We start from the raw sequence: 15,653 nt of genomic DNA, 5'->3' as shown, positions 1-15,653 counted from the left end.
GGGTACTTGGTGGGATTACACACACACACATGCACACGCACACACTCATAGAGACAGAGTGCACAGAGTGAATTGAATAGGATGGGATCATATCTTTAAAAAAATGAAATCAAGCAGTGAGAGAGAAATATATGGGAGGAGAAAGGGAGAAACGGAATGGGACAAATTATTTCTCATAAAAGAGGCAAGCAAAAGATTTTTTTAGTTTGGGGAAAAAGAGGGGAGGTGAGAGAAAAACATGAAGTTTACTCTCATCACGTTCCACTAAAGGAAGGAATAAAATACACACTCATTTTGGTATGAAAACCTATCTTACAATACAGGAAGGTGGGGGACAAGGGGATAAACAGGGTGGGGGGGACAATGGAAGGGAGGGCATGGGGAGGAGGGTACAATTTGAGGTCGACACTCACGGGGAGGGACAGGATCAAAAGAGAGAACAGAAGTAATTGGAGGCAGGATAGGATGGAGGGAAATATAGTTAGTCTTATACAACACGACTATTATGGAAGTCATTTGCAAAACTACACAGATTTGGCCTATATTGAATTGCTTGCCTTCCAAAGGGAGGGGGTGGGGAGGGAGGGAGGAAAAGAAGTTGGAACTCAAAGTTTTAGGAATAACTGTCAAGTACTGTTCTTGCCACTAGGAAATAAGAAATACAGGTAAAGGGGTATAGAAAGTTATTTGGCCCAACAGGATAGAGGAGAAGATGGAGACAAGGGCAGAGAGGAATGATGGAGGAGAGAGCAGATTGGTGATGGGGGCAATTGGAATGCTTAGTGTTTTGGGGTAGGGGGAGGGGACAAGGGGGGAGAAAATTTGGGGCCCAAAAATTCTGTGAAAATGAATGTTAAAAGTGAAATTAAAAAAAAAAAAGAACTCTGAGTCAGAGTAACTATTTCTCTTGGAACTCAGAGTGAATTTAACTCAGCCACAAACTGCTCTGTATGAGAGGGTTGTACTTTAAAGGTGTAGTATATTCTTAAAGGTACATCACTTAAAACTCCTGAGTGACAGCTTTACCTGAGGGTACAGTTGCGCAGATCACACAAAATTACCGAGGATACTAGATAGGAAAAACTTAAGCCACCCCAGTCTTATCTACTGTTCACATTCCTCCTCTCCTTCTTCACATCCCCTCCTCTTTTCACACTATAACTAGCACAAAGATTAAGCAAGTCTCACTGGTAGTTGGCACTAAAAGAAATGCAAAGATGGCTTAAATACCTGGTATTGCTGTATTAGATATTGCTGGAGCCTCTATTGCTCAATTCTAGGGCTGAGCCCTAGGGACTTCCTCTGTCTCTGTGTTTATCATAAGCATTTGAGTCAGAGCCCAAACCAGAAAAATCTTCTAAATCCCAGGCCAGTATTATATTGTTTTGTTAAGTCATTTCAGTTTCCTCAGTCAATTAATACCATCTCTTCTAACAGAAGCTGAAACAGAGTGTATCTGGGGTCATTTCCAGTCATCCTGATCTATATCTTGCCACTGGACCCAGATGGCTCCAGAGAAGAGAGTGAAGCTGGTGACTTAGCACAGCCCTCCCTCACTTCAATCCAATTCCTTGCAAGTCAGAACATCACATTCTTGATATCATGGCTCTCTTCAAGAATCAAGGACAAACAACAATCAGCAATCTGTGAGTAGTAGTAGCTGGCCACTGGGGACCCAACTGGCAGTTCCAGTTGGGTGATGCAACTTTTCTTTCCTTCCTTCCTTCCTTCCTTCCTTCCTTCCTTCCTTCCTTCCTTCCTTCCTTCCTTCCTTCCCTCCTTCCCTCCTTCCTTCCTTCCTTCCTTCCTTCCTTCCTTCCTTCCTTCCTTCCTTCCTTCCTTCCTTCCTTCTTTCCTTCCTTCTTTCCTTCCCTTCCTTTCTCTCCCTCCCTTCTCTCCCTCTGTCCACTTACGAAATCATACTCTTATCTGTGAGTGCTGTGCCCAAAGGAACATAAATTTTCATTGATGAAATCTTGCAAGATATCTTGGGGTTTACGCCTAAATTTTTTATAAGGCCCATGCCTTAAACCTAAATTACTTTGGTTCTCATTGACTGGCCAACAATAGATCCTAGCCCAAGCCTCATTTGGTCATTGTTTGGGTCATGATGGTATAGAGTGTAAATAGCAATTGTTTATGTTTTGGCCAGAACCTTGAGAGTCTTCTCCTCTTAGATTGACTTTTTTTTTTTAAACTAAGTAAAAGAAGCCATTTGGGGGGTCACATTTCTTACCTAGCCTTAATAACTGAATGGGCATTACCTCAGACAAACTGAAACCTGGGAAAGACCTTACCTTTAAAAAGGCCATGGTCTTTCACTGTATCCAGGACCATCTCCAGTCATCCTGATCTATATCTGGCCACTGGACCCAGATGGCTCCAGAGGAAAGAGTGAGGCTGGTGACTTTACACAGCCCTGCCTTACTTAAATCACTTTCCTGATGTCATGATCCACTTTAAGAACCAAAGGAAAAACAGCAATAACAAAACAGAGTGGAGAGAGGTGACCCTTTATTAGTAAAATGTTCGGTTGTTTTTCAGTCATGTCCAACTCTCTTTGACCCTGTTTGGGGTTTTCTTGGAAGAGACACTGGAGTGTTTTGCCATTTCCTTCTCCAGTTCATTTTGCAGATGATGAGACTGAGGTAAACAAGATTAAATGACATCTTTAGGGTCACACAGCTAGTAGATGTCTGGGGTCAGATTTGAACCCAGGAAGATGAGTTTTCCTGACTCTAGGTCCAGCTGAATTGAAAATTAAAAGCTGCTCAGCAGTCCCATATTTTAATATTTTAAGTATCAAATTCCTGGAAGGGTATAATAGAAGTTAAAGATTATCGTATCATGTTTTAACTCTTGGTCAATGCCTGCCTATGAGTCTTTCATGTTTTACATTTTTCTTTTGAGTGAAAGAAATAAATACCTATCCTATAGATTTTATACATAAGGGAAACTTAAACTTGAGAAAAGAGCATGATCCCTCTCTTGAGTAAAGAAGTTCTCCCAAGACTGACCCTAATCTGCATATGAGTCTAGAGCTAAGATCTCCTTAGTTAGAGAGGGAGCCCTGGTCCCACTGAACCAACACCGGTCTGCTGTTATACTGCCTATATGAGTTGTGTCTCTCTGTGTGTTCTTTACCTAAGATTGGAGATTTGTCTGTGGGTATCCCAGGGAATATAAAATATTCCAGGAATCACAGAATTTCAGGATTAAAATGGTTGTCAAGTCCAACTCAGATTTTGAAAAAGTCTTCACCAGAATCCCCGTAACAAATGGTCATCCAGCCTCTGCTCAAGAACAACCAATGAGGAGGAGCCCACAATGTAAAGCCAGCCATTTCATGTTTAGATAGCTTTGACAGTTTAGATGATTTTTTCTTAGAGTAAAGCTAAATTTGACTCTTTGCAATTGCACCTCTCGTTCCTTGGGGTCAAAAAGAGCAAATTTAATTCGTCTTCTACAGAACAGCTGTTCAAATGCTTGAACACAATTCTCAGGTTTCCCTTGAACCTTCTCTTAGCCCAAGATCTGATCTTAGTAGCTGAGGAGGGTTGGGACTAGTTAGTATGTGTACCAGAGACCTACCCCTTGGGAATACTGAGTTCCTTAGACTTTATTTTTAGAGGCAGATGGGGTTAAATGACTTACCCAGGGTCACATAACTAGTAAGTATGTGAGACCAGATTTGAACTCAGGTCCTCCTGACTCCAGGGCTGGTGCAAAGAGGATCTTTTGCTGTTTTTGTTTTAGTATAATCAAGCAGTATAAAGCCTCTATTTGTCCCAGGATCCATGGCCATTTAGATTGTAAGGTCAAGGATCCTGGAAGAGTGGATTGTAAGGGCAAGCAATGTAGGATCTTTTGCTGTTTTTGTTTTACTAAAAGTGCCTCTGATTGAATAATGTGATTGAGGAGTATCTTTCCCACCCATTGATGGGCCTGGGAAGACTTTTAGGAAGGCCCACACCTTTTGTTAATGAGGCACTGATTCTCAAGGGATGTGATGTCCTCAGACTATAAACAGTGTATAAAGATTGAGGTGTGGTTTTACTTTGGGTCTTAGTTTTTGGAAGAAGGTTTATGTGCCAGATGAGACTCTGGGAAGCCTCTAAGCAGCCCCCTGGCTTTGAAAACCCAGATGCTGGTGCTTCCCTCTCTAGTAACTATGTATATATGTAATGGTCAGACAGTTGTATCTGTTTGTTGAACTATGATGTATGTATTGCTTATGTCAGACAGTTTGGAAGCACTGTCTGTTGATTTAGATTTTTCTGTATTTTCTCTGAAGTTCAGGGTGCTTACTTTTCCCCCTGAACTAGTGAAGTGAATGAAATATGTGTTTGATTAAAGTGATTGTTGACCCCTCAAAAGTTACCTTTCCTTTTATGAATGCAGAGAACCTGTGATAGCAGGTCCCCCTGTGTATGTTGGGGTGCTTAATGATACACTACCCCAGGCTTTAAGAGACAACATTATGTAGAGTCAGACTTGCAGTCAGGAAGACCTAGATTAAAATCTTTACTCAGACACCTACTACCCGCAGGACCCTGGGCAGGTCTCTTAACATGATTGAACCTTGATTTTCTTATCTACAATCTTAGGAGGCTGGATCTCTAAGATCCTTTCCAGCACTAACTCTATGATTAATTAATTAACTCTATAATCTAATTAATATGTCTATTAATTGACTTATAACTTCATGGATTAGAGTTGTCCCAGAACTGTAAAAAGAGGAGGTTAGTTACCAAGTTAGCTCCTTTTTAGGGGAGAAGGGGGATTCTGCTGTGTCTCAGGACTTAGGTCCTCTCTTAGCTCTTTTGCTTTCTGGTTTGACCTCCAAAAACAGAGATAAGAGTGACTTTGCATTCAAGGTTCCCTTAATACAGGCCCAGCATGGAAGCGAAGATCCAAACAACAACCTAAAGCCAATCACAGAATATTTAGAACTGGAAGCAATTAAGAGATCATCTGTGTTAGCCCTTTCATTTTACAGGTGAGATAAGTGAGGCCCAGAAAAATTAAATTATTTTCCCAAGATTACACAGATATTCTTCCCTAATCATTAAGCCACTCACTTTCTCCTGGACTACTTTTCCAATTACTCATCCTTAGTGAGATAGGATTCTGTTTACAAGTGCCAACAGGGATGGCCACACTTCCTTCCCTTCCCTTAGCCCCTCCCCAGGAGGATGCAAAACAAAATTACAAAGATTCACTTACCTATAACCTCTAAGCTGATCAAGGAATTATCCTAATTAAATGATTACATTAATAAAAACTGTAGTTTTTTAAAGGTCAGGAGCAGAAGACTGAGGATTCACAACGTGTCTTTCCTGTCACTTCTGAAATAAAGGAACAAGAAGGGCTGCTATCCTGAGGCTGCTGCCCCATTACTCCTCCCCTTTTTCTTCACCTTGTCAGTCACTGGGGTAAGGAGATAACAAGAGAATTCCAGCTGTGGTCCAGACTCCCCAGAGTAATACACCCAAATGTCTTAGCAGTTTCTAAATTTCTAGAAAAAGAATCTTTTGCTTTTATTCTGTAGAACTACCAAGTGCAATTGCTGCTCGACAAATATTCCCACCACATGTGAAAAATTAAAATCCCAACACAAATGCTACTGAATCATCAGCCACTGACATTTGCTTCTGCATTATCTCATCACCAGCATCTCCCTCCCCACCCTCATTTCAAAGCCCTTGCTGCTGTCTAATCAATAACCTTGATTTTCCAAATGCTATAGCTTGTCAACTCTACCATCTAGAATCAGCTTTTGACCCTGGATGGTGATTTTTGTGGTCTCAGGCAATGATTCTGTCTCCATTTCTATTCATTTTTCCTCTTACAGAGTTTTCTGTAAAACATTTTTTTCCATTAGGAAAGCCCTAAACACTTACCCTTTTTGAAACTTCCAAGAGAGGTATATGGCATCAGTACTCTATTGGGCAGATTCTGCTACCTTGTAATCTGATCACCACCCAACAATATGACCCCAGATTTGCATCAGTGGCTAAATCTCAGTTTTCAAAATGGTCTCACTCTTATAACCCAGGAAAAAGAGATTTTATTAGAGCATTTTTCATCTTGGGAAGCCAATAGCTATAATCAGAGATGATAGTTGATTTTCCATTTCAGAAAAAAAAAATATAGACTCTGCTGCTGGTATTTATCTACCTAGATTTGTAGAAACACTCTACAAGTGTTTTTAGCTAGTGGAGTGAAAGTTTTTCCAACTAAATTCAGTATACTTTTACATCAAGCCTGTCTGCAGCCTTTCCTAATATTAGAAATTCTAGGCTTTTCAGGGCTGAGGTGACATTTGATCCTCAGGGATATGAAGCTCTGGCCTTTGCATCTTTCCTGACCTTACCTCCTAGCGCTTAGGACAATGTTCTTCACCACTGGGGTCCTTAGGAAAGCGGTATGGAGTAGTCTGAGGCATTGGTCTAGGTAGAGGGATCAAGTCAGGAGAACAGGGAGAGTGAGCACAGGACTCAGGAAGTGAGTGCATGTTTCTGTGCATTCTTGTATGTGCTAGAGGAAGAGGACCAAGGACAAGAAGGAGCATTTTTTTTTGGTTTGTAGAATCTTGGTTGCTGTTTTTGTTGATGTCCATGACAATGAAAAAAGGCTATTGTTTATGGAAACTCTTCATGGACCGTTGGAACATAGAGCCGGAAGGGACCTAAGAGGCAATGTAGACCAACTCCAACAGAGTCAAGACTGAAGCAAAACAACCAAGATAAACTGGAAAGGAGAGTAGGGATAAATGAGTTCATTGTAGTATCATTGATTCAAAGCCAGAAAGAATTGTAGAATTCATCTAGGCTTATCCTTTTTTTTTTGAAACAGAGGAGGTAAGTAGTAAGTAGCAGACTCAGCACCTACAAATGAAAATCCAGTGTTCTTTTCAGTGCATCACATGGAAGTGATTTGTCCAGTTTCATTCCATTAATAAATAACAGAGCCAGACTGGGAAACCATGACAGCTAATGGTGGCCACAAACTTACTGTTTTCTCAAAGAATCTCTTCTGGAGAGATCAGAAAATGGATGGGGAAAAAACCCTAGAATGGAAATACTCAACAACTAGATTTTAGCAAGTCCATCTTTCAAAGTGGTTGCATTAATAGATGCTAAAAAGAGAAGCAGCGTAGTATAGTGGATACCATACTGAACTTGGGGGCAGGAAAACCTGGGTTCAAATCCTGCCTCTGCTGGTTAGTACCTGCATGACCCTGGTAAGTCACTTTAATTCTCTGAGCCTTAGCTTCCTTATCTGTAAGATAGAAATGGTGAGGATAGTAGCATTTATCTCAAAAGATTGTTGTGATATTTCAAAAGATGTATATGAAGTGCTTTGCAAACTATAAAGCACTGTAAATTTCAGCTAGGTAGCACAGTGGATAGAGTACTGGGCCTGGAGTCAGGAAGACTCATTTTTCTGAGTTCAAATCTGACCTTAGACACTTACTAGCTGTATGGCCTCGGGCAAGTAATTTAACCCTGTTTGCCTCAGTTTCCTCATCTGTAAAATGAGCTGGAGAAGGAAATGGCAAACTCCTTCAGCATCTTTGCCAAGAAAACCTCAAATAGGGTCACGAAGAATTGGACATGACTGAAACAACCAAACAATAACAACTTCAGCTGATACTGACAATCAACTTATAAACATATCTGCTCCCAAAATGACAGTATTGCCCACAATGATTTTAGGGGCACTCAGGGAAGGGGTGGGTGTCACAAAACTTCAGTTAGGTGACAGAGTATAGAGTGCTGGGCCTGGAATCAGAAAGTTCAGATGCATCCTAAGAAACTTACTATGTGACCCGGGACAGGTTACTTAATTTCTGCCTACCTCAGATTCCTCAACTGTAAAATGGAAATAAAAATACCATCTACCTCCTAGAGTTGTTGCAAGAAAAAGTGAGGTGATATGTGTAAAGGGCTTAAAACAGTGCCTGGTACATAGTAAGGGTTTAATGCATTCTTGTTACTTCATTCCATTTCATGACTGTGCTTCCCAAGGCTCAGCACTTAAGAAGCTGGTATTTGTTCCCTTAATTGCTTCTTGTGTTTGAAAGAACTGGAGAAATGGCTTAAGTTTGGCGTAGGTAAGGGAAGAAACAATTTGCAAATGCCGGCTACATAGAGAGATACATGAGAATTTTATTCTCAGGTGGTAATCTTGGCTGATGACATCTGCTGGTGACATATCGCTGACCAATAAACAAATTCTAGTAAAAATTATAGTTAATCTCTACCATTTATATTATATAGTTAATCTCTACCATTTAAGGTTTGAAAAGTGCTTTATGAATGCAAGCAGAATAAAAGACAGTCCCCTCCCCCAGGTGTTTACATTTTAATGGGAAAGACAACACATAGTGTATACAGTCCACAATCTCTATATTTTTTTTCATCTTTTCTTTTGGACCAAACTTGATCATTATAATTACAAAGTGCTCAGGTTCATTTAAAAAAAATTTGCTTAGTTATAATTAGCATTAATTTAGCACTTTAAGGTTCACAAATATTACCTCATTTTATCTGGGAAATAAGTGCTATTTTTATCCCCATTTTACAAATAAGAAAATTGAGACAGTTAAGTGATATACCCAAGGTCACAAGGCTAGTAAATGTCTGACATGGAATTTGAACCCAGACTCAGAGCTCTATCTGTGCTCTAGCTGCCTTCAGATCATTTGTGGATGTTATTTTTCTGGTTCTGGTGACTTTACTCCTAAGTAAGGTCACAGAAATCTTCCCATGCATCTCTGAATTCCTCATATTCATGAGTTCTTATGATAGTATAATATTTTATTACATTTATTCACCATAATTTGTTTACCTTTTCCCTAATTGATAGGTATCTGCTTTTAGTTTTCTGATATTACAAAAATGCTACTGTGAATATTTTGCATTATATGGGACCTTTTTGTCTTTGTCTTCCTTGGAGTTTATGCCTAGGAATGAAATTTCTGGGTCAAAGAATATGAATATTTTAATCACTTTCTTGGCATAATTACAGATTGCTTAAAAAAACACTTCGAAAAGAAACTAACTCCTAAAATACAAATGTGTATCATTCTTTACTAACCCTTTACTATTCCCTTAGCAACTTATTCTAACCCTAATCTTATCCACAGACCCCAAATATAATGCTAACTGTAACAATGTTGTTCTCTGTTTTAATTTGGTGGCAAGACCTCCCAGCAACTTTGTTTACCAGTTGTTGGCTTCCCAGGATTTAAATTGCTCCTCTCCATTGAGAGCCCAGTTGACTGCTTCCAAGTTAATTGAAGGGGCATTAGTTTGTCTTTCTAGTACTCCAGTTAAGTTAAAAAGCTCTATGTTTTTCCTTTGGCTCCTGACTCCAAGAGCTCTTCTTTCTTTTTCCTCTTAAGAAAAGCACGGTCTATCCCTCTCTGTCTGTTGCCCCTGTGAGACTAGCTGGAGACACTTGCGCATCAGAATCCCAGTGAGCCCCACCCCTCCACTGTCACTACCACAAGTTTAGAGAAAACACTGCTTAAATTAGTTCTGATTAAACCAATTTGTTTTCTTTTTCCCATAATTCATGCAGCTGGCAAATAGTGAAGGATCAGCTTTAAAAATTCTTAATCTGTCCCAGATTGTTGGGGCTGACGTGTTGGGTTTGCCTTTACCCCACTCTATATGAAGCTACTGGTTTCCAGACAACTTGCAAGAGAAAGGATATTTTGCCCTACCCCCAAATCACCTGAACTCTATTATTTAGGAAATCATTATCTTTATTTTTTGTTGTCATTTGTCTTTTATTCTCAAAGAGGACCATGACATCAGGGAGGTAATGCCATGACATGCAAGTGAATTGAATTGAAGTGGTATCAAAGTCATCTGGGTCCAGTGGCCAGATATAGATGAGGATGACTGGAGATAGCCCTCATCTTTATTTATAGTCAGGTATTGAGCACAGGTAACTAACTAAGATATGAACGGAAGAATGTTAAAGCCAGGAACTCATCCCATGTCTGAGTGGTTGTAAGGAGGCCAAGTTCTTCTGAAGAACAAAGGCATGGTACAATGGAAAGAACACAACTCTGGGGCCTGAGTACTGGGTCCCCTCCCTGGCTCCTCTCTTTACTACCCTTGCAGGGTTAAGAAAGGGATGGAAAAAATGTACACACTGCTGATGAAATCTGATCGTACCATGGACAGGAGAGGTTTGAGTAGAATCAGAGGTGGGGAACTGAGTCCACAAGAGGAAATTCAGTATATTGTATGGTTTTGGTCTTTTTTGGGGGGGGGTTGGAGGTCTAAATGCTAGTGTGTAATGTTAAGGGGGTCATGGAGTTCAAAATAACACTGGTGAACTACCATATTAGGGCAATGAAAGAAGAAAATAGGACTGAATATATGAGGGGAAGGGGGAGGACAAACTTGTACGTAATATTTTTTCTCTTATTTTATTTTTTTCTCAATTACAATTCTAATTACTTCAATTTTTTTCTTCTCATTGATTTAGCTAGCTAGCATTTCTAGTACAATATTAAAAAATACACTAAACATCCTTGCTTCACCCCTGATCTTACTGGGAAGGCTTTTAGCTTATCCTCATTACAGATAATACTTACTGATAGTTTCAGATAAATACTACTTATCATTTTAAGTAAAGCTCCATTCATTCCTATGTTTTCTAGTGTTTTTAATAGGAATAAGTGTTGTATTTTGTCAAAAGCTTTTTATGTATCTATTGAGATAATCATAGGATTTTTTATTGATATAGTCAGTCATGCTGACAGTTTTCCTAATATTCAACCAACCCTACATTCTTGGTATAAATCCTACCATGTTAAAATGTATAATTTTTGTGATATATTATTGTAATCTCCTTGCTGGTGTTTTATTTAAAATTTTTGTATCAATATCCATTAAGGAAAATGGTTTATAGTTTCCTTTCTCTGTCTTTTGTACTTCCTGGTTTTGGTATCAGTACCATGTTAGTATTGTGAGGAATTAGATAGGGCTTCTTCTTTGCCTATTTTCCCAAATAGTTTACATAGTACTGTAATTAATTGTTCTTTAAATGTTTGGTAAAATTCACTTGTAAATCTATTTGACCCTGGGGATTTCTTCTTAGAGAACTCATTGGTAGTTGTTCTATTCCTTTTTCTAAGATAGGATTATTTAAGTATTCCATTTTGTCTTTTGTTAGTCTGGACAACTTATATTCTGGTAAATATTCATTTACTTCACATAGATTGTTATATTTATTGGTATAGAATTGAACAAAATGGATCCTTATGTTTATTTTAATTTCATTTTCATTGGTGGTGAATTCATCCTTTTCATTTTTTATAATGGTAGTTTGGTTTTCTTTTTTCTTCTTTTTAATTAAATAACCAACGGTTTATCTATTTTGTCTTTTTTAATAAAACCAGTTCCTAGTTTTATTTAATAGTTCAGTGATTCCATTAGTTCTTAATTTCAATTTTCTTAATCTCTCCTTTGATTTTCAGGATTTCCAAATTGGTATTTAATTGAGAATTTTGATTTGTTCTTTTTTTAGTTGTTTTTTTTCCTGTTGCATGCCTAATTCATCATTGACTCTTTCTCTACCTTATTGATCTAAGTGTTTAGAGATATATATTTTTACCTAAGTACTGCTTTGGTAGTGTCATATAAATTTTTGTATGTTGTCTCATTGTTGTCATTCTCTTTAATGAAAATGTTTATTATTGCTATGATTTGTTCTTTGATTCAGTCTTTCTTTTGGATTTATTTCCAATTAACTTCTAATCTATGTTTCCATAGCTTGAATTTACTTTCTATTGTATCATGGTCTAAAAGGGATGCATTAAATATTTCTTCTTTTCTGCACTGGATTATGAGGTTGTTATGCCCTAGTACAAGGTCATTTTTTGTGAAGATGCCATGTATAGCTCAGAAAAAGGTATACCCCTTTCCATTTCAATTTTCTCCAGAGTTCTATCCTATCTAACTTTTCTAAAATTCTATTCATCTCTTTAACTTCTTTCTTGTTTGTTTTATAGTTAGATTTATCTAGTTCTCTGAGGGGAAAGTTGAAGTCCCCTACTAGTATAGTTTTATTGTCTATTTCCTCCTGTAACTCATTGAACTTTTCCTTTAAGAATTTGGGTGCTATGGTATTTGGCTATACATGTTTAGTACTGATATTGCTTCGTTGTCTATGGTACTTTCAGGAAAATATAGTTTTCCTGATTATCTTTCTCAATTAGGTCTATTTTTACTCTTGCTTTGTCTGAAATCATGATTACTACCCCTGATTTTATTTTTACCTCAGTGGAAGCATAATAGATTCTCTTCCATCCCCTTATTTAACTCTGTGTGTGTCTCTCTGTTCCAAGTGTGTTTCTTGAAAACAACATATTGTTGGATTCTGGTTTTTAATCCATTCTATGAGTTCATTTCATTCATATTCATAGTTACAGTGACTAATTGTATATTTCCTTCCATCCTATTTTTCCCATTTATTCTTCTCTTCTTTTTTTTTTTTACCTTGTCTCTCCTCAAAAGTCTATTAGGCTTCTAACCACTGCCTCTCTTAATCTACCCTCCCATCTATCAGGCCTCCCTTTTTTTAATCTTCTTCCACTCCTACTTTGCTGTTGAGTAAGATGGATTTCTATACCCAATTGAGTATGTATACTATTCACTCTCTGAGTCAATTCCAAGAAGAGTAGTGTTCAACCATTGCTTGCTACCCCCACCATCTACCATTCCACTGTAAAACTTCTTTCTTTCTTGCCTCTTTTCTGTGAAATAATTTTCTCTTTTCTACCTCTCCCTTCCCCCTTCTCCCAGTAATGCTTCTTTTTTACCCTTTAATTTTATTTTTTTGAGAGCATCTCATCATAGTCAATTCACATTTATGTCCTCTATCTGAATAATTTTCTTTTAACTGCCCTAAAAAGATAAAGTTCTTAGGGATTACAAGTATAATTTTCCCATATAGGAATATAAACAGTTTAATCTTATTAAATTTCTTATGATTTTTCTTTCATGCTTACCTTTTAATGCTTCTCTTGAGTCTTGTATTTGAAAGTGGAATGTTCTATTCAAGTCTTTTCATTAGGAATGCTTGAAAGTTTTCTATTTCATTAAATGTCTATTTTTTCCCTTGAAGGATTATATTCAGTTTTGTGGGTGGATTATTCTTGATTGTAATCCTAGCTTCTTTACCTTCCAGAATCTCATATTCTAAGCTCTCTGATTTCCTAATGTGGAAGCTAAGTCTTGTGTAATCCTGGCTGTGACTCCACAATATTTGAATTGTTTCTTTCTGGCTGCTTGAAATATTTTTTCCTTGACTTGGAAGCTCTGAAATTTTGATATAATTTTCCTGGGATCTCTTTCAGGAGGTGATCAGTGAATTATTTAGTTTCTATTTTACCTTCTGGCTCTAGAATATCAGGGCAGTTTTACTAAATAATTTCTCAAAATATGAGCTTTTTTCACGGCTTTCAAGTAGTTTAATAATTCTTAAATTATCTCCTATTTTCCAGACCAGTTGTTTTTCCAATGAGATATTTCAGTCTTTTTCTGTTTTTTTCATCTTTTTGGTTTTGTTTTATTGTTTCTTGATGTCTCATAAAGTTATTAGCTTCCACTTGCCCAATTCTATTTTTTTCTTTTAAAGAGTTTTCTTCAGTGAGCTTTTGTACCTCTTTTTCCATTTGTCCAGTTCTGTTTTAGAACTTACCAATAGGAAAAGGGGGCCAATGGACTGGCATGGGAGGGATATTCTAGGATGAGATGGTCACAGGAATTGGGGGAAATGCCAGGTTAGAAGGCAGCTGAGTCATGGTGGCAAAATCCAGAAAGTCAGAAGCACAGTTAGGAGGGGAATAAGCTGATTACATACACACACACACACACACACACACACACATATACACATATATATATATGTGTGTATGTATGTATGTATGTATACACATATAAATATAAAAGCTCCAGTCTGGCATTCCTAAATCTGAACCTGTAGAGCTATTAGTGTTGCTGTGTTCTATGAGATATGTTTGTACTCTTGGAAATTCTATGGCTGAAGTTCTAGGCTGAAGGGTTCAGGCTTCTCCCCTTATTTCAAGGGGTTGTTAGATTAGAGTACACACAGCTTTCTTTACTTGAAATATCTGATTCAGAGTCATGTTCCAGTTCAGACAATTTTTGCATGATTGGCAGGCAGTCTCTTTTGCTTAGAGTCCCCTTAGGTAAGTGTCTGTCATCGGACTCTCCCTGTTCATTAGCAAATCCAGCCAACTTAGCTATAGGTACCAAGTGACTGTGGTATTTTTACAAGATCTTTACCAGTCTCTAAGGGGGATGAAGCAGCTTTCTGTAGACCTGCAACCTTGTGTGTCCCATGAGTGCCAAGATTTTTCAGCAAAATTTTTTTGCTTTACTGAAGGACTTGGCAGTCAACTCAGGCATCATGCCTTCATTTGTTTCTCTAATCGATATTCAGAGCTGAAGTTATAGCTAGGTGGTAAGCTTCTCTCCCAGCTGAGAGAATGTTGGTTGTTTTTATAGTCTTTTCATTTTCAGAGACTGAAGGACGTCAATAGATAGAAGTGATTACAGGATCAAATATAAAATATAATATAAAAATATAAAATCATCCAAAGCCCTTTGCAACCTGGTCCCTCCTGTCTTTCCAGTCTTTGTATACCTTGTTCACCCTCACATACTCTCCTTGCTGTTTCTCTCATGAGACACTTCATCTCCAGACTCTAGGCATCTTCACTGGCTGTCTCCTATGCTTTAAACTCTCTCCCTCTTCATCTCTATTGCCTGGATTCTCTCACTTCCTTCAAGTCCCTGCTAGAGTCATACCTTCTACAAGAAGCCTTTATCAATTCTCCTTTGATACTAGTGTGTTCCTGTTGTTTATTTCCAGTCAGTCCTGGATCTTGTTTGTACATAGTTATTTTTTCTCATTAGACTGTGAGCTTCTTGAGAACAGGGATTGCTGTTTACCTTTCTTTGTATCCCCAGCACTTAGTATAGTGTCTGGCACGCAGTGGGCACTTAATAAATGCTAATTGACTGAATGGCCCGAATATCAGAAGATAGATAGTGTTGTGGTGTGATTCCTAATGGAGTTGTATACGTGTATTAGGAAAACCACCTGCTGACTGCACTGTGATTTTTGTTCTGGTCCTAATTTCCCTAAAATATTCAGTAGTGTTTGGTTAAAATACTTAGCTTTGGGCCCCCTTAAGGGTGACAATTTGTAGTTGTACATTTCTTGATGCTAGACAAAGCTAGTTTCTTCACTGATCTATAACAACAATAATGATAGATTTGAATAGAGGGTAGCTAGGTGGTATAGTCAAGATGACCTGAGTTCAAATCCAGTTTCAGATACTTAATAGCTGTGCGACACTGGGAAAGTCATTTGATCCTGTTTGCTTCAGCTTCTACATCTGTAAAATTAGCGGGAGTAGAAAATGGCAAACTACTCTAGTGTCTTTTGCCAAGAAAACCCCAAATGAGGTCGCAGAGTCAAAAACAACTGAAATGACTTAATAGCAACAAGTTTACATGATGCTTTAAGATTTACAAAGTGCTTTGCAAATATTATGTCATCTAACATTACAAATTTATTAAAGCTGCTATTAT

General features: G+C 38.0%; 1 protein-coding gene across 1 annotated transcript in view; it reads left to right on the top strand.

Annotated features, from left to right (window-relative positions):
• Positions 1–15,653, top strand: part of CYSLTR2 (cysteinyl leukotriene receptor 2) — a 202,454-nt gene that overhangs the window by 119,234 nt on the left and 67,567 nt on the right. The window contains 1 exon segment of the mRNA XM_072610559.1: positions 1,438–1,646. Within this exon segment, the coding sequence (XP_072466660.1) occupies positions 1,603–1,646 (44 nt within the window). The 5' untranslated portion in view covers positions 1,438–1,602.

This window comes from Notamacropus eugenii, chromosome 5, assembly GCF_028372415.1.
Source record: "Notamacropus eugenii isolate mMacEug1 chromosome 5, mMacEug1.pri_v2, whole genome shotgun sequence".
In the NCBI taxonomy this organism is placed as follows: domain Eukaryota; kingdom Metazoa; phylum Chordata; class Mammalia; order Diprotodontia; family Macropodidae; genus Notamacropus; species Notamacropus eugenii.
This window is presented reverse-complemented; position numbering and strand designations above follow the sequence as displayed.